This window comes from Myxocyprinus asiaticus, chromosome 26 (genome assembly GCF_019703515.2).
Source record: "Myxocyprinus asiaticus isolate MX2 ecotype Aquarium Trade chromosome 26, UBuf_Myxa_2, whole genome shotgun sequence".
NCBI classification, from domain to species: Eukaryota; Metazoa; Chordata; class Actinopteri; order Cypriniformes; family Catostomidae; genus Myxocyprinus; species Myxocyprinus asiaticus.
In genome coordinates, this window is record NC_059369.1 from 30,892,657 (window position 1) to 30,916,324 (window position 23,668).

The following is a 23,668-nucleotide window of genomic DNA, read 5'->3' on the forward strand; positions in this document are numbered from 1 at the left end:
AAATTGTGGTACCCATTCATTTGCATTGTATGGACCTACAGAGCTGAGAGATTCTTCTGAAAATCTTCATTTGTGTTCAGCAGAAGAAAGAAAGTCATACACATCTGGGATGCTCTGAGGGTGAGTAAATTATTTTTACCATTTTGGGTGAACTATCCCTTTAAGTAGGGTTGGGAACAGAGAACTGGTTCTTATTCTGAACCGGTTCCATTTAAAAAATAAAATAAAATACAGAAACTGAATGGTTTAAATGACTTGCGGTTCCATTTACCTTTCTCCAACATGCATTCTTTTGCCGATGTGGACTGGTCACTGTGCTAAATTACTCTTGCAGTTTTTCCTTCTACCATTCAGTGGCACTGCAACACTGCTTTTGAATCAGCAGCACGAAACATATAGCACGAACAGTAAAGTCCAATTAATGAACGAAAGACTCTTATGAGCTGGTTCTTTTAAATCTACATCACAAAACATACAGTGCGACCAGTGTAGCCCGATTCCTGAATAAATGACTCTTATGAGTTAATTCTTTTGAATCTACAGCATGAAACATACAGCGCAACCAGTGTAGTCTCATTTCTGAATGAAAGACTCTTATGAGCCGGTTCTTTTGAATCTGCAGCACAAAAAATACAGCGCGACCAATGAAGTCCGATTCCCGAACAAATGACTCTTATGTGTCAGTTCTTTTAAATCTACTCCACAAAAAATACAGCTATACCTCCTGAAAGAATAACTCTTACCAGCCGGTTCTTTTTATTGAACTTACTGAGCCAAAAGTAATTCATTTCACCATGTTCGTCTCGAGTTGAACCAGGAACATTTATTTTGTTATGTGTAGCTACTTAAGACTTTTGATTAAGATTTAAGACCTATATCAGATTTAGTACTGGATGGTTGTTGGATAAGACAATGTGTAGTTAAATATACACACTATGAGTTTTGTTGTAGGCCTAATTAGTTAAAAAAATATTTAATTTAAAAAGTTGTGTGAACACCTTTTGCAAATATCTGTTCTGTTAAAATATGATATCATCTCATAATTTGGTAACAGAGTGCTGAGGGCAGTAATAAGAATTGTATTTATTATTTCCTAATATTACTTCCTCAAAATTACTAAAAGAATAATTTATGGAACACTGAATATTGCCTGCTCGTTTAAAAAAAAAATATGTGAAACAGTGTGCATTATGCAAGGATTTTAAGCAATAGTGCTACATTGTTGTCATACCTCATTATGTGCATGTTTAATTCAACAGATGCCGTCCAGTTATCATCTCGGTCAGACAAAAAACACTTATTATGCTTTTTTCTTTTTTTATCTAATCATATGTAAAAATGTCTTAAAGGATAGTTCACCCATCCAGTAATTCTGTCATTATTTACTCCATTATATCATTTATGACCTCATGTCGTTCCAAACCAGTATGACACTGCACATTTTGGGGAAATTTAGTATGTCATTTGGGTATTTAATGGAAAAAATGTGCATACTATGCACACTGTACATACTACATACTGCAGAAATAGTAAGTCTAATAAGGCAGTATGCAATTCCGAACATTGCTTCAATTGATCGCTTTGCGTCTTTGCTCTGCCCTCTTCCTCAGACACTAATGAGTGTGAGACTGGTGTGTGTGTCAATGCCCGCTCCTGCCGTAATCTGATTGGAGGATACTTATGTGACTGCCTTCCCGGTTGGTCGGGGCCAAACTGTGACATCCGTGAGTATGAGATGTGGCTGTAGTGTGCAAAAAAAAAAAAAGAAAAACGTACAAGTTACTTTTCATTCAGTTATGGCAGTTTCAGTGCTGGTGGAAAATGATTTTAGGGCAAGTTCTTCTCAAGTCTGATCTTACCACAGAATCATTATTGCATTCATATTTTATTAATGAAGTCTTATTCTGTGGTGCAAAGTGAATTTAGTTAGCTATAGTCTCTTTTGTGTCTTTGAAGCACAATGTTCTGCATGTTTTCACTCTGTTGGCTATTGATTTTCCTAAATATCTTCTATTCAACAGGGAACAGTAGCTGCCAGAGCTTGTGTCTGAATGGAGGACACTGTGAGGTAAGACACACTGTTCATTTTGTTAAGTTCACACAGAGCTCTCGTACCATATCAGTGATTTTCTTCAGTTAACTTACTAGCACCTTAAAGATGAGCAGTAACTTTAAGATTTAGCCAATGCTCCTTCACTGTATTTAATCTAAATATATGTGACATGTGCTTGGCATGTACAGGACTCTCAGTGTGTGTGTTTACTGGGTTTCTCCGGGAAACTCTGCCAAACTGTGCTGAACTCCTGTGACAGCAACCCCTGTCTAAATGAAGGGCACTGCATGGCGCCTCAGGGTGGCAGAGAAATGTTCTGCAACTGCTCGCTGGGATACACTGGCACCTATTGTGAGGCGAGTGCTTATTTGGTTAATAATAATGGTGGTTGCACAGCTTGCTTCATTTTCTTCGTTTTCTGCAATAATTTCAGCTGATGTACAGAACTTTTTTTTGTAGGTAATTTAAGTCTTAGGGGCTGTTCACACTGAAATTTTTTGCATCTGTCTGCATTGTTTTTAACATAATTCTTTATATAAACGTGCTAGACAGACGTCTTTGATCGTTGTGCCGCAACTTATGCATAGTTTCTGGCTTTATCACTATTAAGGCATACTGTTTGTCGATACTGCATTGTGTCCATTCTCTAATGCTAAGGAAAGTTAATTGCAGTTTTTGTGTTTTAGAAAGTGCTGGATCTTTGTAATCCCAACCCTTGCCCGAAAGGGGTGCCATGTCGCAGTACGGAAGGAGGCTACATGTGTGCCTGTCCTGAGGATTACTATGGAAAAGAGTGCATGAGCCTGAAGGATCCGTGTCATGAACCCCACTGCAAAGGTTAGTGTCATAAATAGTTAAATATGGTGGCTGAGTCACAAAAGGGTTAATATATAAAAAAAATTATTACACAGTTCTCTGAAATGCTCGAATCTGATTGGTCAGTTATGGAATTCTGTATTCACCTCAGTTTACAGTTTATGCAGTTCACATAAAAATTTATTTATTCTCACATAATAAAATAATTTCAGCTCAAATTAATATGTCCATGTATTCATATATTTAGTAATCGACTGTGTTATTAGCAGGATAATATACAGTCAGCCAGCCAGCCAGCCATTTTCACAAAATAAACCTCTTAATGTTGATACAAGACCTAATCACCCGTTAGGGTTTATTTTGAAAAAATAACCAGCCACCTGTACATTATACCTTACTTTATCTTCTTCACCAGCTGATCTGTGGTCTTAAAGGGATAGTTCACCCAAAAATTATAATTCTCTGATAATTTACTCACCCTCATGCCATCCCAGATGTGTATGACTTTCTTCAGCAGAACATAAAATATTTTTTTTTAGAAGAATATATCAGCTCTGTAGGTCCACACAATGCAAGTGAATGGTGGCCAGAGCTTTCAAGCACCAAAAAGAACATAAAGGGTGAATAAAAGTAATCCATATGACTCTAGTGGTTTAATGTATGTCTTCTGAAGAGATCCAATCGATTTTAGGTGAAAACAGACCAAAATATAACTCTTTTATCACTATAAATCTTGACATCAGCAGTCTCCTTGGCGATCATGATTTCAAGCTTGATTACACTTCCCAGTGCCATCTTGCAGAGCGCATGCATCAAGCACTAGGACGTGTAATTGAGCTTGAAATCATGATCATGCTTAGAGACTGCAATGGCAAGATGTACAGTAAAAAATAAGTTAGATTTTGTTTTGTTCTCATCTGAAAATAGATTGGATCGCTTAAGAAGACATGGATTAAACCACTGGATTGTATGTTGTATGGATTACTTTTATGCTGATTTTAGTGCTTTTTGGAGCTTCAAAGTTTTGGTTACCATTCACTTGCATAGTATGGACCTACAGAGCTGAGCTAGTCTTCTAAAAATCTTCATTTGTATTCTACAGAAGAAAGAAAGTCATACACATCTGGGATGGCATGAAGGTGAGTAATTGATGAGAGAATTTTAATTTTTGGGTGAACTGTGCCTTTAAACAGCTGAAATGATCTTTCTCTATCTCTCTTGTCATTCAGGAGCAGTGTCAGATCTGGGTGGACGTGGCTTCAGTATTTATATGGTGTTGTTAGCCATATTTGCCCTGCTTGTTGCAGGCAGCTGCTCTGTATGTGCGCTTCTGCTCTCCCGTCTGCACCACCGCCATCGTCCCAAAGAGCAGCTGCGCACTTCAGCGCCGGAGGACAACGCCATTAATAACCAGCGGCAGTTCTGCACTCTCATCCGTAACCTGGACCATAGCGTGGCCCTACTCCCCCCTGCCCAGACAGTGCCCACCTCAGTGCCCACGGTGCCCATGCCAGTGCTCTGCAGCGAAGAGATTGAGCTTACTCTTCCCCCATCACCTGCACCCTCCCCAGCTCTAAAACCAGCCCATGGGCCCAAGTTGGATATCTGCAACCGTGAGCGAGAGAAACTGAACCGTTTCCACTATGCAGACAACCAGGAACTGGAGGTGTGACCTCTCGATGGCTACTGGGTGGGACTCTGACTTCCTGGCTTTGGAGGATAGTGCTCTAATTGGGTTAATCTTAAAGGTGCTGTAAAAGGTTTTGTCAAAGTTGTCGAAAGCAGTGGTAACAAAATAGCATTTTTGCCCAACAAACTTACAAGTTACAAACTTAGAACTGCTTTGGAGCTGAACATTGCCTTTGACTTCAACTACCATGCTTTCGGCTTCCTGCTTCCTATATTTGGGCTGTTCTGTGAAAATGATTGACAGGCAGAAGGCACCTTAAAGTCTTCTGATTGGCTAAACAAAGAAGCAGTCACATCTGTGATATTTCAGGACAAATATTGTCTTTGACAGATTTAATTTGTCAGGTAATAGGGACATTTTCTGCTTGCCATTTCATAAAAATTCAAATAAATCACTTACAGCACCTTTAATCAATCTCTGTAGTTGGACCTTGACCTCTGAGCTATTCCTTACACAAATAGAGACCCGAGAAGTTTGAAACTGAGAAGGGAATGAGAAGACCACTCCATTGCCAGCTGAAGGAACTATACTGACAAGTCACAAATGAGTTTAAAAAAAAAAAAGAACAGCGAGTGTTTTAAGGCCAGTGATTCAACTTCCTTGAATCCTGCATATTTAAATGTATTTTATTGTGTTTACACTTGTGCCCTCTATATTTGTACACATTTGTATGATTGTAAGCGTGTGGGTGTTTGTGAGCATGTAAGTGTGTTTGTATGACCGTGTTTGTGGATGATTCGCCATAACTTTCCACAAAGCCATGCACATCATTATCACTTGGAACTCAGACTTTTTGATACCTATAGGATCATTAAAATAGAGGATTTGTATCAGTAACTGAAGGAATTACAGCACAGACTGAAAAAGTGCCACTTGACATACTTAAAAATATTCCTAATAGTCATGTTAGAGATGTATAAGATGTATGATTTTTATAATACTTGGATGTATATAGCGCCATTGTACATATTTTGTACATAGCAATTTTGCCATTTTTGTATGCTGGCTCTTTGCGAAATGTGGCTTTTTTCATTTTAATTTTCGTGCTTTCCACTCAACTATTTGACGCAAGAACAAATTGTAATTAAAGTGCATTTATCAACCAAAGTATAAGTGTTTCTGTGTGTGTATATGCTTTATTGTTGAATAGTCTGTATATTAGGGTGTGTTTTGGGTATCAGCACACTAATATACTGTGTACTTGCTGTTCCGTAAGCTTCGTGAAGTGAATAAAAGGATATTTGATGGCAGAGGGTCCTGCCCTTAACTCCCGTTTATGTGTCAGTGGGTCAGCAGTCACTTTAGGTCTTCCATTGCCATCACATACAAAAATAAATTGTAGTATGTGTCTGCAGACATGAAACTATCAACACAATGTTGATGATTTTGTGGGCAGTTTCATTTTTGTTGTCTTACAGTCTGTTACAACTCATGTGAAGTGTTGTGAAGTCTGATTCATTTTAGAGAATGGTTTTGTTCAGATAGTTTGCTTCAATGAACCAGTAAAAAAAGAAAAGAAGAAAAAAAAAAGATCCACGATTCATTGTTTAGTTAAGGGCCATTCATACCGAACACATTTTTGCGTTCGTGTCAGCTCTGTTTTTCATTTGTTTTTCTATGTACTGTAAATATGCACAAGCCGCCTTGATCACGGCGCGTCTGTTTTTTTTTTGTCGTTGTTTTTTCAGCATGTCGCACAGGACTGTGGCAAGTTAAAAAGAGATTCAACTTTTAAAAACGCTTCTTGAGACACCTGCATTCTGTCTTATTCATTGTGCTGCGTCAAGCTCTTTTTAGCGTAAGAACGTATTCGGCCTGAACGGCTCCTTGCTGTTTTATCAACTTCGTTTTCATTATATAGTGCATTAAAATTTTTATTTATTGTTCAATATCGTTCAAATAAGAACATCACTAATAATGGTCATCTCAATATTAACAATAAAGTTCATACTTAGATTAGCTGTTAACTATATTGTTTCCATCTCAAAGTTTAAAAGGGGTCATGACATGAGGAATACAGTTTTCCTTGATCTTTTCACATGAAAGAGTTCATAGTACTACAAAAACATACTGTAAGTTTCAAAACTCAAAACTTCCTCCTCACTGCAAAAAGAGCATTTGTTGAAACCAAGCTGCCAAACCGATTCATTCTCAACTTCCTCCACATTGTGATGTCACATTGTGGTAGACATTTGCATCTGACCACCTCCATAACAACACATCAATGCCTACTTTACCTTATCACCTCCGTAGCCCCGCCCAGTAGTGGTGATCAGTGAGATGACAGGTCAGTAAAGAGCAGAGAGCCAATCATAACAGTGGGCGTATACTGTCAAGTCGTAAAGGAGAATCAGCAGGAGAATTTTACTAATATTATAACTGAACCTCAAGGAACATTTAAATAATAAAAAAGGCATATCATGACCCCTTTAAAGGTGGTGTTACTGATTTTTAAATGGAATGGTATGGAGAAAATAGTCCTAATAAGTGTCCTACAATACCTCACAGTTCTTTGTGAACGCTAGAATGTGCAAACATCAAAATAAAACGTGTCTGCAGGCAGCACATTCTTTGATCAGCCTATCAGAAAACGCTGATGTGCTTTCTGCCTGTCAATCATTTTGCGTGTTCTCAGAGTGCAGTTGATGAAGCTGATCATTCAGGTTTAATATTCAGCCATATTCATATCAGTCATCAGTTGAGGACCCTATTTTGCTACTGTTTTATTTGACAACCCTGAGAACACGCACTGCGGTGGATGGTCTCAATGGTATAACCGTATCTTTAGAGAGCGGGGTTTTGGAAAGAGGGTGCATGTCTAATTCAATGGCTCACTGGGCTCAGTCTCGTGGAAGTTCCAGAACAGCTAAAATCATTTTCAGCACCTTTAACTCCTTAACAAAATCAACCCTTACAGCTGTGTGGTCTACAAATCACAAACCGGTTTGACCAAATCATTGAGAAGAATCGGTTCAAAAGAACGATTCTTTCTGGCATCAAATATCACTCTTATGTGGGTGAGTACACGGATATAAAGTGTGTACAGGTGTGTAGTAGTACATTACTGTGTTAGGGAAAGTGAGTCAGAGGTCAACAGAGTACCAGACTCCTGGATATGACAAATGTGACCTTTGACCCCTAACAGACAGGGAATGGGCAGATATAAGTCTTGCTTTCCTGTTCCCACCCATCCGTGAGGAAATGTAGGAAGTTCAGTCCTTTTAAAACACGTAAATGAGCACATTACCGTACACACACTCCCGGTGATGAAGCAGGGACCCACTCCCTCCACACCTGCTGTGTCTCAGGATACCCAGCCCTCACCTCATTAACTACATTGTACTCAAGACTAGTAGGTCAGTATCTGAATTTAGTCTTTTTCCTGGCAGAATGTTGGTACTCCCAAAACTAAGATCAAACCTGTATCTTAGCTGACATTTAAGTCAATAATAGAGCATATTTTCTGGGTGAAGTCCCAAAGACTGTGTATGTTCATAAAGAATCAACTATGTGGCAAACAACATTTACAAAAGCCTACAGTCAGTAGCAACAAATCCCCCCAAAAAAGAATATTTTTACAGAAAATTTGTAATTCTGTCATTTACTCACCCTTATGTTGTTCCAAAACCTGTATGATTTTCTTCCACGGAACACAAAAAGGGATGTTTTAGGCAGTACGTTACTCTATGTCACTATTAACTTTCATTGAACTTTTTTTTTTCCATACATGTAACAATACAGTAACTACAGCAAAACTGCTCTAGTGGAAGACTGCTTGGTTTAATATACATCAAATGCATATAATATACACTTCCTTGCAATGAAAGTGAATGGTGCATTGTGTAAGGCAAGTGTTTCCCTCACATTTAATGTGCATTTGATGTACATTAAACCAAGCACTCTTCCACTAGAGCAGTTTTACCCTAGTTACTGTATTGTTACATGCTCAAAATAAGCCAGCAAGGTGAATAATATGATGGAATTTTCAATCCCATAGCACTACAGTGCCATTATTGGTTGTATGGGGTACAGTACTGTGCAGAAGTCTTTTATTTTTTTTTATATTTTTCACAAAAACATTTGTCTTTATATATTGTGCTTTTAGTCCATCAGTAGGAACTATCGATTTTTGATTTCAACATTCCCTTTGCAAAAAGAACTGAATAGAAGAAGAACAAGGGGTCCTACAACAGATGGTATGGCCCCCCCAGAGCCTGGATCTCAACATCATTGAGTCAGTCTGGGATTACATGATGAGACAGTAGCGACTGAGAGAACCTAAATAGATATAAGCTTGGAACATCCTATCTACCAACAACTAAATAAAACTGTGTCCGTGTGTACCTAAGAGAATTGGTGCTGTTTTGAAGGCAAAGGTTGTAACACCAAATACTGATTTACCTTTTTTTATGTTTACTGGACTTTGCATGACATTAATTGACAAATAAAAACTATTTATGGCATTATTTTTTAGGACATCCTTTTTTTAGGACAACATTTTTCACAAGTGCCTACAACTTTTCCACAGTATTTTATTTTAACCTCCAACGATTCTAAGAACACCGGTTTCTATCATATTCCCATAAGATAATTATTACCACATGTCTGCAAGGGCATGAAACTTCTAGATTTTAATACGTTCCGATCTCTCACTCTGCTGTAACTACATATAGTAAATAAAGACGGATGACATGGCATTACAAATGCCAGGAGGTATATCTCATGTCTAAAGATTTCTTTTTTAATTTTGTCATTCGAGAGCTCTTCTCATTGTCCAGTATACATGGCATGACAAACATAATGCAAAAAAAGGCTTTAAGGGTTTTATTTTTGTATTTTCTTGTGTTGTGTTGCACAGTTAAGAAGATACATCCCAGTCTTTGGGATTTAGCAAACTGTCTTAATAAGTTGAAAGTTTAACCTAAAACACAAAGCTTAAGGCTGAATTCAGCCATCCCCTTTTTATGTTTCTCACAAGTATTTCACAGTGATGTCTAGAATCATCACACTTTAATAACCAACATTAACAGTACAAAGAATGTCAATAGGAAGGACAAGGACCTTATTTTGCTGTAATTCTTATGAAAATTAAGTCAGACTAATTTTACTTTAAACAGTCGCATGCAGAGATGCATCCAAGCATGAGTTCTCACTTGGCACAATACAGATTTGAATTCCAAATGACAACTGAGTATAAAAGGATCAATTTAGTTCAATCCTCAATTTAGTTTATTTACTCTATACAGGGCTTCTCTCTAATTGTAGTTTGAGCACAATGTCAGGTAAGTGTCTGAATACGATCATGTGTTGGAGAGAGAAGTTACAACAGTGGTCTGGAGTGCTGCTGAGCTTAGCAGGTGAGATGAGATGTTGGGCTGCTGGGTTCGCACTGCAAAAAACAAAACAAAAAACATTTTATTTATTTCCTCAATCAATCAATCCATACTCAAGTAGGGAAGACTAGGAGAAACTGTAACACTAGTATTATTTAATCATACTCGTACTACATCTATCAATGTTACAGGCACATTTAAATATAGTAGTTTGTGATATATTTATTGGATTTTTTTACAATTACCCACAGTCTCCCCTAATATGGATACAACCAGCAACAGCATCATTATGCAACAATATGGGTCAAGTCCCATCAGTCGAAATCAAAGCTCCAGCAATGTTCATTGAAGTCAGGTGTACTCTTAAAATTGGCTGACCTGTGATGCTCTGTTCTGGCATAATGTTCTGATTGGTCAGGCTCTCCTCACAGCTCTGCAATCGCTGGAAGGACTCAAAGTTAACAGATGCATCATCTTCTGAAAGGCCGTGTGCCACCTGTCCGTCGCCAGGTCGACATACCTCAAAACGCACCCACTGGTAACTAAAGTCAGGCAGCGATACTTAGTCAATATTTTGTACTGCACACAGGGAGCATTTGTGACTAAACTTTTACAGTGGCTGCTCATGTCATGACTTAATTACTCATTGTTATGACTTAAACATGTCATTGTGGCTTCTTATAAAATGTAAACTTTAAGACTGCAACGATCACATAATCTTTGGTATTATTCTAGTGTCAGAGGTAAAATTCTTTGCTACTGACTTGCTGCATTTGCGAGCCCCCGGACAGCTCTGGATCAGGTTCTGAATTGTTGGGTGAGAGAAACCAAAAAAGTCTGCTCCTGATGGAACAATACTGGCCAAGGTTTTGCCCCTAGTTGAAAAAAATCATGAGATTATTTTAGCAAGAAGATTTTTTGTCAACGGGTGTCTGTTTCTTCTTAACATATCCTGTATAGAACATTGAGAAAAGTGGATTTATACTATGATAAATGTATGTTTGCAATACAGAGACCAATTTCAGTTCATTCAGTTAACAGTATATGCAATACATAAAAGCAATTTCATGAATGAGTAATCCTACAGGACTCTACCTTCGGCCAGCGATGGCTTTGAGCAGATTTGTATGGCAGGTTAGAGCTGAGGAGGCCACTATTGCATTCTGTGGGTCGTCCTCTGGCGCGATCTCAAACTAAACATAAGAAGAATGAGTAAAACAATAGTTTTTTCAGCTCATCTGTCCCATTGCTGCTATGAAATTCTATTGACAACCTCATAAGGTTAATGGAATATTGCCACTTTTACGGCCATGTTAACAGAAGTACAACTATTGTCCCTAATGCACTAATGTCTTCAACTATAGTAAACCTTACATGTGAGGGGCATTTTACTTACATACCTCAATTTCAAATGACTTAAAGGATTAGTTCACTCAAAAATGGAAATTCTTTCATCATTTACTACCCCTCATATTGTCTGAAACCCTTCTGCCTTACACTTATACTTGCATGTGAGAACCTGCAGCATTTTTGCTTTCGTGAGGTTTAAGCACTAGGCATTGTGAACAATCTTCTCTCAATGCACTCATGCAAAGGAGAGCTATAGCTGAAAAAATGCTTTCAGAAAATTTAGAATATGATGCACGAGCCACATAGAATACATGGACCAGTTTTGGGCCCTTTTTAAGCTTTAAAGGGATAGTTCACCCAAACAATTTCATTCTCTCATAATTTACTCATCGTCATGCCACGTGTATAACTTACTTTCTTCTGCAGAACACAAACTAAGATTTTTAGAAGAATATCTCAGCTCTGTGGGTCCATTACCATTCAGTGTAAGTGAATTGTGATCAGAACTCTGAAGCTCCAAAAGAAAATAAAGGCAGCATAAAAGTAATCCATATGACTCCAGTGGTTAAATCCATGTCTTCAGAAGCGATATGATAGGTATGGGTGAGAAACGGATCAGTAATTAAGTCCTTTTTCCAATAAATCTACATTCACACAGCCCTCCTATGCACGTTAACGAGGGTTCTTCTTCTGTTTTTTGCCGATTCACATTCGTTGTGCATATCGCCACCTACTGGGCTGTTGTGCAAATATGATTTCTTTATTCTTTTCCTTTGCTTTCTCCTCCCTGCCCAGCAGGTGGTGATAGCGCGAAAGATGCGAATCGGCAAAAAACAGAAGAACTCTTCTGAACATGCATAGGAAGGCTGTGCGAAAGTAGATTTACATTAAAAAAAAAATTAAAAAAAGGACTTAATTATTGATCCATTTCTCAAATATTGACCCGTTTCTCAGCCACACCTATCATATCGCTTATGAAGACATGGATTTAACCACTGGAGTCATATAGATGTCATGTTGCCGTTATGTGCTTTTTGGAGCTTCAAAGTTCTGGCCACCATTCACTTGCCTGTGGACCTACAGAGCTGAAATATTCTTCTAAAATCTTTGTTTGGTTCTGCAGAAGAAAGAAAGTCATACATACTTGGAGAAGCATGAGGGTGAGTAAATGAGAGATTTTTCATTTTTGCATAAACTATCCCTTTACAGTGAGTCACTGTCAAATAATATTGTACTGAAATCAGTGAACAGGGCACCCTTTGAAATATCTGCTTTTTAATCAGCAGAAGACAGAAAGTCATACAAGTTTTGGAAAAACAGTGTTATTATGACCAACAATTAACCTGATTTGTAGTGGATTGAAGTGATGGATTTTTCCTATATTAGCAGGGATGAATATCACATAAACCTGTGCATGTGTGTATTGTAGATGTGTATGTGTGCACCTGTGGTCCTTGGTCACCATCTTTGATTTGGCAGGTGTAGAGGCACTTCTGATCCGGGTTCTTCATACTGGCGAAAACTCTAGTGCTACAAAACCCCACAGGATAGATAGCGGTCTCGTCATGAAACAGAGCCCTATCTGTGATGATCTGAGGAAAAAAACACAGCAAGAAAGATTTCGATCTGTGCCATATAGTAAATATGAATGTATTTTGTTTATAACATTAAAAGGGATAGTTCACCCAATTTTGTCCTGATTTACTCACCTTCATATCATTCTAAACCCGGTGAGTAAATAATGACAGAATTTTAATTTTTTGGATGGTCTATCCATTTTAATGCTGTTTTAAACAAAATACACTCATATTTACTAAGCTGCTACTTTTTATTGACAAAACCAATAACTGTTATGACCTTTTGACATTTTATCACATTTTATCACAACAGAACTGAGAAGACTGGTTGACCTCCCCCAGGCTGTAAACCGTGAGTCCTCCAAGCACAATGGGAAAGACCGGTCTCCCGGAAGAGTCCAGCGAGATGGGCTTCACAAGCTTGCGTAGTCCTCCCTCTGTCACCTTCCTCTTCTTACAAATCTTTTTCAAGACTGAAAGTTGAGTAAATAAATAAACACAAGAGTAACCACTGAATCTACAGCTGACAGTCTCAAAATGATAGAAAAACCTACGTAAAATACAGCGGTGAGATGACCTCATCTTTAAAAACAAAAAACACTCACGTTCTTCCCTTCCTCTCTCTTTTCGTTCTTTCTTGGGTTTCTTCAAGAGACTCTCTTCAGATCCTGAAAGTCCAGAGCCTTGGCTGTGACTCCCGGAGAGAACAGCGCCACCTGGTGTGCTGGACTGGGGCGTGACCGGAGTGTGTGTGCTGCAGCTGGGAGTTGGGATTGGCTCGCCTTCAGCCACGGACTGGTACTGCAACAAAGACTTCAGCAGGAATCTAAAGACATAGGTGAAAGAGGAATGGGTCTGTTTCTCAGGGCTGCAACTACTGATTGCTTTGACCAATATTTGAGCGATCTGCTCAACAATAAGGATGGCCTGATGGTCCGGGGCCAGTGTGAGACAGAACTGTCACTTACCCTATTTGGCTAGGGCTGTGTTGTCACTTCATATTACTTTCATTGATTATGTACATGCATGTGTCATTAGGCCTTGCGAACATAAACATTTGGTTTTCTGTGGTGCACTGAATAATCTGCTGATTTAAATGTCACAAAATGACTCCTCTTTGAAACAGTTAGAATAGGTTGAAAATTATAAACAAATATATTTGAATTTTTAGCTAATGAAAAAAAGTTCCTTATTATTTTGCCCTATTGACAAAAACATCGATGCAATAGCATTAAACAAATTATTATAATTGCCTATTATGAACAAAGTATCAGCATTTTTTTTTTTTTTTGGTTTACTGTATAAAGCTGTACACACTGTATGCATTAGCATCTGGGTCAGTGACATACAAATACAGATATACAGATACATTACAAATGCATTTCAAACCAAACAATTATCTGAATACACCTCTTGTATGATGAACATGTTTTCAATTACTGAATTCAAAATCATTTTGATATTTTTTCTGGGCTTACAGTAAAAAATGTCATGTGGTGCAACAGTCCTGAGGCCTTTTTTACTACCTTTTACTTGATGGTTGCACCGCAAGACATTTGTGAAGTCATTAAATCAAAATTTTTTGTACAAAATGCAATAAATGTTTTTCAAACAATTTGTAAAAACAACATGAACTCAAAGATTACATGTATGAACTTGACACGTGTTTTTAACCATATTTTTTTTAATATTTCACATTTTTATCACCTCGGACAACCTTATTTGTCAATGACCCATCTATATTAAATATTAACGGAAACAGTTTCCTTTTATTTTATTTTTTTAAGTAATATGATTATTCAAACTTTTTAACTATTACGACAGAGTCATTAGGCTACTCATGCTTGATTGGGTCAGCTTTAACAAACCTCCTTTCCTCTTTTGCCCGGACAAACTTCTCTTCCAGGTGAGCAATCTCATCATATAGAGCTGCATTTTCCTGTGATTCAAAGGGCACCAAACCAAGCACAGTTACCATGGTGATATCTACATCCCAATGCACATGTTCCAATGTTATAATATATTTAAACAGTTGGCATTAAAAAACTTTTACTCACAAAAATCATGGCACGTGCAGCTTTGCGTAGACGGAGGTACTTCAGTCTGTACTTTTCATTTTGGTTCTTGCGAGGACCTTTCCTGACCTTAGGCCTGGGCTCAGCATGGCTCGTGGGGGAAGGTAGGGTACCCAGGGATAAGCCAGACCCTGAACTTGAGAAGGTTGACTGGGCAGAGAATGCCTGCAATGCCTGCTGTCTCTCTTCATCAGTCTACAAGTGCAAGTAACAAATAATGAAAGAGTTTATCCCAAAACATCACAGAGGAAATGACCTATCATTGGTCTGAAAAATATTACAGTGCTGAAAACACAATTTAAAGGTGAAGTGGGTAATTTGCCATGTTCAAATCCATTTGCCTATCCCAGTTAAAAGACACATATAAGAACGCCATTTGTACTTCCTGAAGAGTGTTAACACTTGGGTTTTTTTTACTCTTCAAAACAGCACAACAATAGTTCTGTTTATTCGAGCAGTCCAACATGTCAACTTCTGGCTCAACAGATGTCATGAGTTCAGGGTGAGACTGTCTGTTTGTTCAACAAGGCACCTGTATAGAACAGACATTATTTTTTGAATTAACCTTTTAATTAGGTCCTGCAGAAATGACACACTTCACCTTCAAAGCTGTCCACACAAAATATAAATTGACACCGTTAATGACAAAAGTGAGGCTGATACATGCTTTGATAATGACTCCAAACAAGAAAAAAAAAAATTTAATTAAACAATAACTGGACTAAATAAACCCAGCACAAACATGAAAAACAACAACAAAACAATGGCACTAGTAAGTCCTAATAAAAGCAATTAAAGTAAAGTCAAATTCAGTCAAAAAAATTGACAGCTAGCTATAGCCACACCCAGGCCCTCATTTACATAGCTGAAGTTGGTGATGTACTTATCACAGAACAAACTTACCAACAGGGCAAAAACTCCATTTCTGCTCTCAATCCTCTTGAAGCGTCTGCTTCCTTTTTGTGTCTGTAACACACCATGAGACTAAAGCAAATGCTGCATTCTGAATGCTGAATTCTACAGAAAGGTCTCAATGACTTTTGCCATGAAGCTATTTCAGCTACACACTACTCTGACCTTGCCTTTCTTTCTTAGAATTATCTTTAAAACTTTAGTAAACATAATAAAAAAGACATATACAAATAAAATCATGCATACAAATAAACACTGGTACTGAATGGAAAAACAAAGTAGACAAATGGTATATGATTGACAGGTAACAGCACGATAATGTTGCGAGTCTCTCACCTCTCGATACATGACAGCCTCAAGACTTGACTTTGCACTGTGAAAGGGGGTAAAAAAAGAATAAATAAAAAAAAAAGCGATTATCTTTGCATTTGTGTATGTGGTTGTGGCTTTGAAGATTTAAACCTAAAAAAGCAAATGTTATTTTCTTATTATTTCTGTACTTTGACTGCACCAATCCACGATCAATGATCCTCTGCTTGATTTCCTTGATGTGCATGGGCCGTCCAGCCTCTTCTAGTACAATCTAAAAGCAATCAGGTAGCAATCTGATTTCAACAATTCTTGTAAAGACATCTATGTGTGCCTAAATTCTCATGTCACACATATAATGTGAAATAACTCAGCAAGGGAGAGCTTCACCTGAGCAGCGTCGAGCCATGTAAGGTTCGGTTTGTCTGTAACCTCACAGGGGGTTTCGCTGAAACAGAGCAGCAGATATGATACATATGATCCAGTTCAAAAACTAAATTTTATATTGATGTTATATATACTGTAAATATCCTTACTGAAAATTTACCATAGTCAAATTCAATAAAATAGTTCATTTTAACCATAATCATTTAATCAATTTAACCAGCTCCTCACCATGATTAAATCAGTTTAACTATGATTTATTATAATTTTAAAAGGATTAGTTATATATATATATATATATATATATATATATATATATATATATATATATATATAAAATTACCATACTAGTACTACAATAGGTTTTAATAAAATTGATTTCAGTATAGTAACATTATGACATTTTTGGTCATCATATGCTGTTTATTATGGCCAAAATATGCTGTCTAGATATGCAACTTGCTCTCTTTTTAGTCTAAACAATCCACTAGGAAAATGAAAGAATCAGGGGCTGCTATATATATATATATATATATATATATATATATATATATATATATATATATATATATATATATACACACACACACACACTATATATATATTATATACACACACACACTATATATATATGAATTGAAAGACTTGTCAAGAAGTGGATTTCTGATAGATCAGAAACCCTGTAGTAGTACCATGAGTGATGGTATCAGACAGTAACACCACAGAACTTTGACATTCGACTTTACTGAATGTTTACCATACTTAGTATTTACATGGTATCCCAAGGCACAAAAACATGGCATTACCATGGCATTCTGTCCAAAGGTGCCATGGCACTTTATACTATTGTTAGTAGTCCAACATAAAAAATTATATAAAACAGTTGTTGTCCAATGAAAGGCTTGAGTGCATGCTAAAAGGATGTTTTGATATATCAGAAACCCATTAGCATTAGCCCAAACTCACGAGTCTAGACTCTCAGTTGCTCCAGTCAAGCTGGTCATACTGTCCAGAGCTGGAAACAGAGAATAATTGCCCTGCCCGTCTGCCTCCATCTCTGACTCAAAATTCAGCGAATCCATGACTGTCCGATCTTTATTTTACAGCTCTGTGGACGTCGATATCTGTTAAACACACAACACACACTTCATTTCATTGACTGTGCTAAGCTAACATTTGTAAACAGGATCCAGCTCTGCAGGAAACCAGTATATACGTTTACCTGTGCACTCTCATGCGATCCTTACCACGGATTTTGTACTTATGCTCTGTAAAAAAAATAAACAAGCTTCTTCTTCTTCTTCTTCTTCTTCTTGTTATTGGCCGTTCACTCCTAGGAGCATTACCGCCACCTTTTGCCTAAAAACACGATGCTCTGCCAAGATCATAGAGCTATGTTGTGGATCCGGCAACAGTTGGCGCTGCGTGTTCAGCTCCTCCATCCTTTACCAGATCCCCACACAGTCCCAATCCAAGTATTGCCATATTATATTCTTCTATCTAAACCTGTGTCATGTAGAAAGGAAAAAGTGCTTTATACACCTGTGTATCCTCTAGACCCAAAATATCCTCTACACTTACTGATCTACCCTCAATGCTCTCAAATAAGTTTTTACGATATTCATTATACTTATCACATACCAGTAGTACATGCTCCACAGTTTCTAACGTCCTACAGTTGTCACACAGTCTTTCTCTGTGCTTACTCATAATTGCCAAAGTTGAGTTTAAGCCTGTATGTCCCAGTCTGAGCCTAGCTAACAATACTTCCTCCCTTCTATTCATTCCCATAGACCATTTACTTGCCACTATCTTCCTGATTTTATGAAAGCCACCTACCTTTGCTACTACTATCCCATCTTCCCTGCCATTCTTTATTTAATTCCTTCTGAATTATAGCTTTCATCTCACCTTTCCCCATTGACACTTGAATATCTACTTCTCTTTTCCCAAGTGCATTTTTGGCTAATCTATCAGCCACCTCATTTCCTAACACCCCAACATGTGCAGGTACCCAACAAAACTGTATCATCACTTCATTAACCGTTAACCTGTGCAACAGAGAATAGACTTCCAAGAGTAAATCTTCCCTTTCTGATCTTGCAGATAAAATACTATTCAGGACTGAAACTGAATCAGAGCATATAACCACCTTATCCGGTCTTTTTTGCTCCATCCATTGCAAACCTACGATTATGGCAATCAATTCTGCAGTATATACCGATAAACAGTTATTTAACTTTTGACTCATCTTTATTTTAAATGTAGGTACAAACACTCCTATGCCAACATTTTGATTTATTGGATCTTTGGAACCATCTGTATATATTTGTATGAATTAATGAAATCTCTCACTCAATATTGTACTCACCATATTTCCGTAATTACATATCTCTTTCCCATTACTCTGTTCTTCAAATAAACTTATATCAGTCATTGGTTTTGGGATTTTCCAACATGGGTTACCATCTAAAGGCAACGCAGGACAAAATGACACTATTAATTCCTATATCTTTGGCCCATTGTCCACTTTTCCACCCAAAGCTATTACCTCCCTTACATTTATACTCCCAACAGTCCTCTAGAACTCTATGGGTAGGATGTTTATCTACCGCACCCTGTGTTATAACTAGTTTCTCCCTCCTCAAATCCAAAGGCATTTCTCCCATCAATATTCTCATTGCATTTACTGGAGATGTTCTAATTGCTTCACAGCAGATTCTTAAAACCCTAGCCTGTATTACATCCAGTTTCTTCAAAAATGATTTAGACACTAAATTGAATACAACACAGCCATTATCCAGATTAGATCGTATTACTGCATATAATACTGCAACTAAGTATAATTTTCATTTTACTGACATGTTTGTTTTTAGTATATGTTCTTAGATGGGAACAACTGATCGAATCGCTGTTTCGGGGGACACATTTTAAGAAGCACACATTTCCGGGAGCAGCTTCATATTTAATGCCATCTAGTGGAGGTTTCTGTGATTTACATCAAATATAATTGAAACTAATCAACTAACTAATGTCTTCAAAATAGACATCTTTAACATCTCTCTAAGCCTCACAACTTTGTTTAACCACCACATGTCTTTCCCAGGAATTGTCTAACAATTGCCCAAATTTGCCTTTTCAGTTTATAATTCCCAATGCTGGGCAGATTACTTCTGAAATGTAATCCGGTACTGATTAAATTAACACCACTTAAATTGTAGTTAGTAACGTAATATTTAGGATTACACAAATGGTAATCTAATCTGACTACTTTTCGATCACTTTTGGATTAATTTTAAGTAGAACAAAGTAGAACAAAATTGCTTAAAGGTGATATACAGTTGTGCTTAAAAGTTTGCACACCCTTGGAGAATTGGTAATATATGTACCATTTTTAAAGAAAACATGAGTGAGCAGGCAAAACACATTTCTTTTATTTCTTATGGGATTCATATTCAACTGTAGGTTATAACAGAATGGCACAATCATAAAACAAAACATGGCAACAATGAAAAAAATGAAATGACCCCTGTTCAAAAGTCTGCAAAAGCCTTAGTTCTTAATACTGTGTATTGCCCCCTTTAGCATCAATGACAGCGTGCAGTCCTTTGTAATAGTTGTCTATAAGGCCCCAAATTCTTGCAGGTGGTATAGCTGCCCATTTGCCTTGGCAAAATGCCTCCAGGTCATGCAAAGTCTTTGGTCGTCTTGCATGAACCACATGTCTGAGATCTCCCCAGAGTGGCTCGATGATATTAAGGTCAGGAGACTGTGATGGCCACTCCAGAAACTTTTTCTGCTGTAACCACTGGAGGATCAACTTGGCCTTGTGCTTAGGGTCTTTGTCGTGCTGGAAAGTCCAAGAGCGTCCCATGCGCAGCTTTCATGCAGAAGAATGCAATTTGTCTGCCAGTATTTTCTGATAACATGCTGCATTCATCTTGCCATCAATTTTTCACAAGATTCCCCGTGCTTTAGAGCTCACACACCCCTAAAACATCAGTGAGCCACCACCCTGCTTCACAATGGGGATGGTATTCTTTTCACTATAGGCCTTGTTGACCCCTCTCCAAACATAGCGCTTATGGTTGTGACCATAAAGCTCTATTTTGATCTCATCATTCCAAATTACAGTGTGCCAGAAGTTGTGAGGCATGTCAAGGTGTTGTTGGGCATATTGTAACCAGGCTTGTGGCATTGGCGCAGTAAAGGCTTCTTTCTGGCAACTCGACCATGCAGCTCATTTTTGTTCAAGTATCGTCATATTGTGCTCCATGAAACAACCACACCATCTTTTTCCAGAGCAGCCTGTATTTCTCCTGAAGTTACCTGTGGGTTTTTCTTTGTATCCCGAACAATTCTTCTGGCAGTTGTGGCTGAAACCTTTCTTGGTCTACCTGACCTTGGCTTGGTATCAAGACATCCCTGAATTTTCCACTTCTTAATGAGTGATTGAACAGTACTGACTGGCATTTTCAAGGCTTTGGATGTCTTTTTATATCCTTCTCCATCTTTAAAAAGTTCCATTACCTTGTTACGCAGGTCTTTTGACAGTTCTTTTCTGCTCCCCATGGCTCAGTATCTAGCCTGCTCAGTGCATCCACGTGAGAGCTAACAAACTCATTGACTATTTATACACAGACACTAATTGCAATTTAAAAAGCCACAGGTGTGGGAAATTAACCTTTTATTGCCATTTAAACCTGTGTGTGTCACCTTGTGTGTCTGTAACAAGGCCTTCAAGGGTTTGCAAACTTTTGATCAGGGCCATTTAGGTGATTTCTGTTATCATTAAGATTTAAAAAGGAGCCAAACAGCTATGTGATAATAAATGGCTTCATATGATCACTATCCTTAAAAATATATATTTTTACTGTACTAAATCATAAAATGACCATAATATGTCATTAGAGAATTAGGAAACATGCTAAGTTGAAATACTGGCTTCTCCGATAACAATGCTACAGACAGTATATTCTACTTTGAAGTTTCCATTCCGGGGAATTTCTGTTTATGTTTTTGCCTGTGTAATCCCGTCCACTGCCCACTCACCAATAGTATTTTGACACCGCCGGGTTGCCAGATTTGAACAAATTTGCAGGCAAACAACACTGCATGCTGCAGCCATGGAAGCCAGCAAACGAACTGGATCAGAGATAACAGATCCCACCCGACCTAAAAAGCCTCGCCATCCATCTAAAAACCTAGGGTGACCATACGTCCTCTTTTTTCCGGACATGTCCTCTTTTTCGGACCTTAAAAAAACGTCTGGCCAGGATTTCTAATTTGCGAAAATGTCTGGGATTCGGCTTTAGTTGCATTATGATGTGCATCTGGTCTAATTCTTTATTGTGTGTGCACGCATATTTGCATTGCTTAAACACCTCTTTGTAAGTTCCGCCTTCTCGCACACCAATTGGTCAATTATAAGAGGCTTGCAGCAGCTATTGGCCAAATTCCTACCTGTCAATCTCTCCACGAACGCGTGAAGTGCTGTTGTGTTCGGCATCAAACTGTTGCTTGACAGTAGCAGCAAATGACAGCTGAGTGGAAACACAAGAAAGATTTACAGAAGATTTGCACAAAAAATTCCCATGCTTTCGTCCAGGTCGAGATCCGTGGAATGTATGACATGTAAAGCTGGCACTTATGTGTCAGTTGCTAATAAAGGTGCAAGTGATTTAGAAGCACACATTAGCTCTGTGAAGCATAAAGGGTCAGAAAAAGGTGAAAGTTCATCAGGTAAATTAACGGACTACGTTTTGCGACCAGGTTAAATTGTTATCACATTGCTTCATTTTCCATGGCCATTCAAAATAATAGTAATAGTAAATAAAGGTACACTCATGGCATCAAACATTTTATTTTAGTACATGGACATTTAAAAGAATGTTGGATTTTTAATATTTATGTATATTTATGTTATGCTGATAGAGTGTCTTTTTCACTGTATTAAAGTTTGCATTTATAGTAACACAGTTTTGAACCCTATTATTATTTCTCTTGTGAGATCTGGCAACACTGCAACTGGTGTTTCACTTGCACTTGTCAGCACTTCAACAGCAAGATACATCTGCTTCAGGTATGTGTAACTACTACATATTGATTGCATTGTCAAATGATGCTAACTATTCTTCACACACACACACACACACGCACACACACACACAAACAGGCTTTCACTTGATCTGATCTGGATACATAATATTGAATATAGGTTGTCCGCAGTAAAAGCAAAGTTGATTCTGAAGGCGTCAATGACGCTCCTCTGGTGACACTCTTGCATGACCGATCTGCATGGCTTCACATGATTCACTTGATGGATGATTATGGGGCTCAGAAGGCGGCGGCAGATTAATGGGGGCTTTAGAGCATGGGTGTGTACGCATTAAATTATCAGTCTTGATAGCCAGTGTAATGAATTGAGACTAATTAAGGGATTTATCTTTACAAGCGAGTTCAGCTTGCAACATAGGATTCAGTCCTTCACGAAAAACAGTTTTGAGAGCAATATCATTCCACCCACTTTGAGCTGCTAGTGTACGAAATTGTACTGCATAATCTGCTGCCGATTGATTACCCTGGCATAAGTGCAGCAGTTAAACAGAAATTTCCCTTCCCCCTGAAGGATTTTCAAAAATGTCCTTGATCTGCTGTGCGAAATATGAGAATGAGTTTTGAATTTGCTCGTCACTGTGCCAGATGGCCATGGCCCAGTCTAATTCTTTTCCGGTAAGCAGAATCATAACAAAGGCTGATTTAGTTTTATCTTGTGTGAATGTTTCTGGCTGTGAAAAATAAATGAAACATTGTAGCAAAAATCCCATCATTTCTCAGCAGAGCCATCAAATTTATCAGGAAGGGCAAATCTTACCGGTTCAGATCTGGGAGGAGGCAATGAACAAATATACTGAGTAACATGGTTGTTGGCAGCTCGTAGAGTCATCAGCTGAGTTTGGAATCCTGTTAAAAATTCGCGCTGACAAGTGACAGTCTCTTGGAGCTGAGAAACTTGAGTTTGATGAGTTTCATGCCCGCTTCCACCTGCTTTCTCCTAATTTCACTCCCTTCTTATTCCTCGTATTTCTTCTCCTTCTTTGCCAGTTTATTGTTGTCTTTTACTGTTAACGTGTGCTGATTACAGTGAAGTTCTCTCTTTTGTGTAGTTG

The 23,668-nt window shown here is 38.0% G+C and overlaps 2 protein-coding genes across 3 annotated transcripts in view; one reads left to right on the forward strand and one right to left on the reverse strand.

The window, feature by feature from the left end:
* LOC127416881 (protein jagged-1b) overlaps nucleotides 1–5,798 on the forward strand; it is a 69,064-nt gene extending 63,266 nt beyond the window's left edge. Inside the window, exons 10-14 of the mRNA XM_051656469.1 lie at nucleotides 1,611–1,724; nucleotides 2,022–2,068; nucleotides 2,242–2,409; nucleotides 2,740–2,890; nucleotides 4,099–5,798. Coding sequence (XP_051512429.1) covers nucleotides 1,611–1,724; nucleotides 2,022–2,068; nucleotides 2,242–2,409; nucleotides 2,740–2,890; nucleotides 4,099–4,541 — 923 coding nt within the window. The 3' untranslated portion in view covers nucleotides 4,542–5,798. The remainder of the gene's footprint in view (nucleotides 1–1,610; nucleotides 1,725–2,021; nucleotides 2,069–2,241; nucleotides 2,410–2,739; nucleotides 2,891–4,098) is intronic.
* A 3,570-nt stretch (nucleotides 5,799–9,368) lies between these two features.
* On the reverse strand, nucleotides 9,369–17,864 carry tbrg1 (transforming growth factor beta regulator 1). Of its 2 annotated transcripts, XM_051657131.1 has the most exons (15): nucleotides 17,722–17,864; nucleotides 17,466–17,623; nucleotides 16,506–16,563; nucleotides 16,307–16,389; nucleotides 16,143–16,179; nucleotides 15,798–15,860; nucleotides 14,877–15,089; nucleotides 14,688–14,758; nucleotides 13,425–13,645; nucleotides 13,153–13,292; nucleotides 12,688–12,834; nucleotides 10,988–11,085; nucleotides 10,657–10,767; nucleotides 10,271–10,434; nucleotides 9,369–9,948 (listed from the first exon to the last, which is right to left on the reverse strand). In XM_051657131.1, the coding sequence occupies exons 2-15, from the start codon at nucleotides 17,579–17,581 to the stop codon at nucleotides 9,860–9,862; spliced, it is 1,611 nt and encodes a 536-aa protein (XP_051513091.1). In that variant the 5' UTR covers nucleotides 17,582–17,623; nucleotides 17,722–17,864; the 3' UTR covers nucleotides 9,369–9,859. The 2 variants fall into 2 exon arrangements, with proteins under 2 accessions (XP_051513091.1, XP_051513092.1); XM_051657132.1 differs by lacking the exon at nucleotides 15,798–15,860.
* Between the last annotated feature and the right edge of the window lie 5,804 nt (nucleotides 17,865–23,668).

Coding starts and splice junctions, on each gene's coding strand:
- tbrg1 (XM_051657131.1), bottom strand. CDS start 17,581: ATGGATTCGCTGAATTTTGAGTCAGAGATGGAGGCAGACGGGCAGGGC. Junction 13,293..13,424: donor AGAGAGAGGAAGGGAAGAAC/GTGAGTGTTTTT, acceptor CTCAACTTTCAG/TCTTGAAAAAGATTTGTAAG. Junction 11,086..12,687: donor ATGGTGACCAAGGACCACAG/GTGCACACATAC, acceptor TCTTATGTTTAG/TTTGAGATCGCGCCAGAGGA.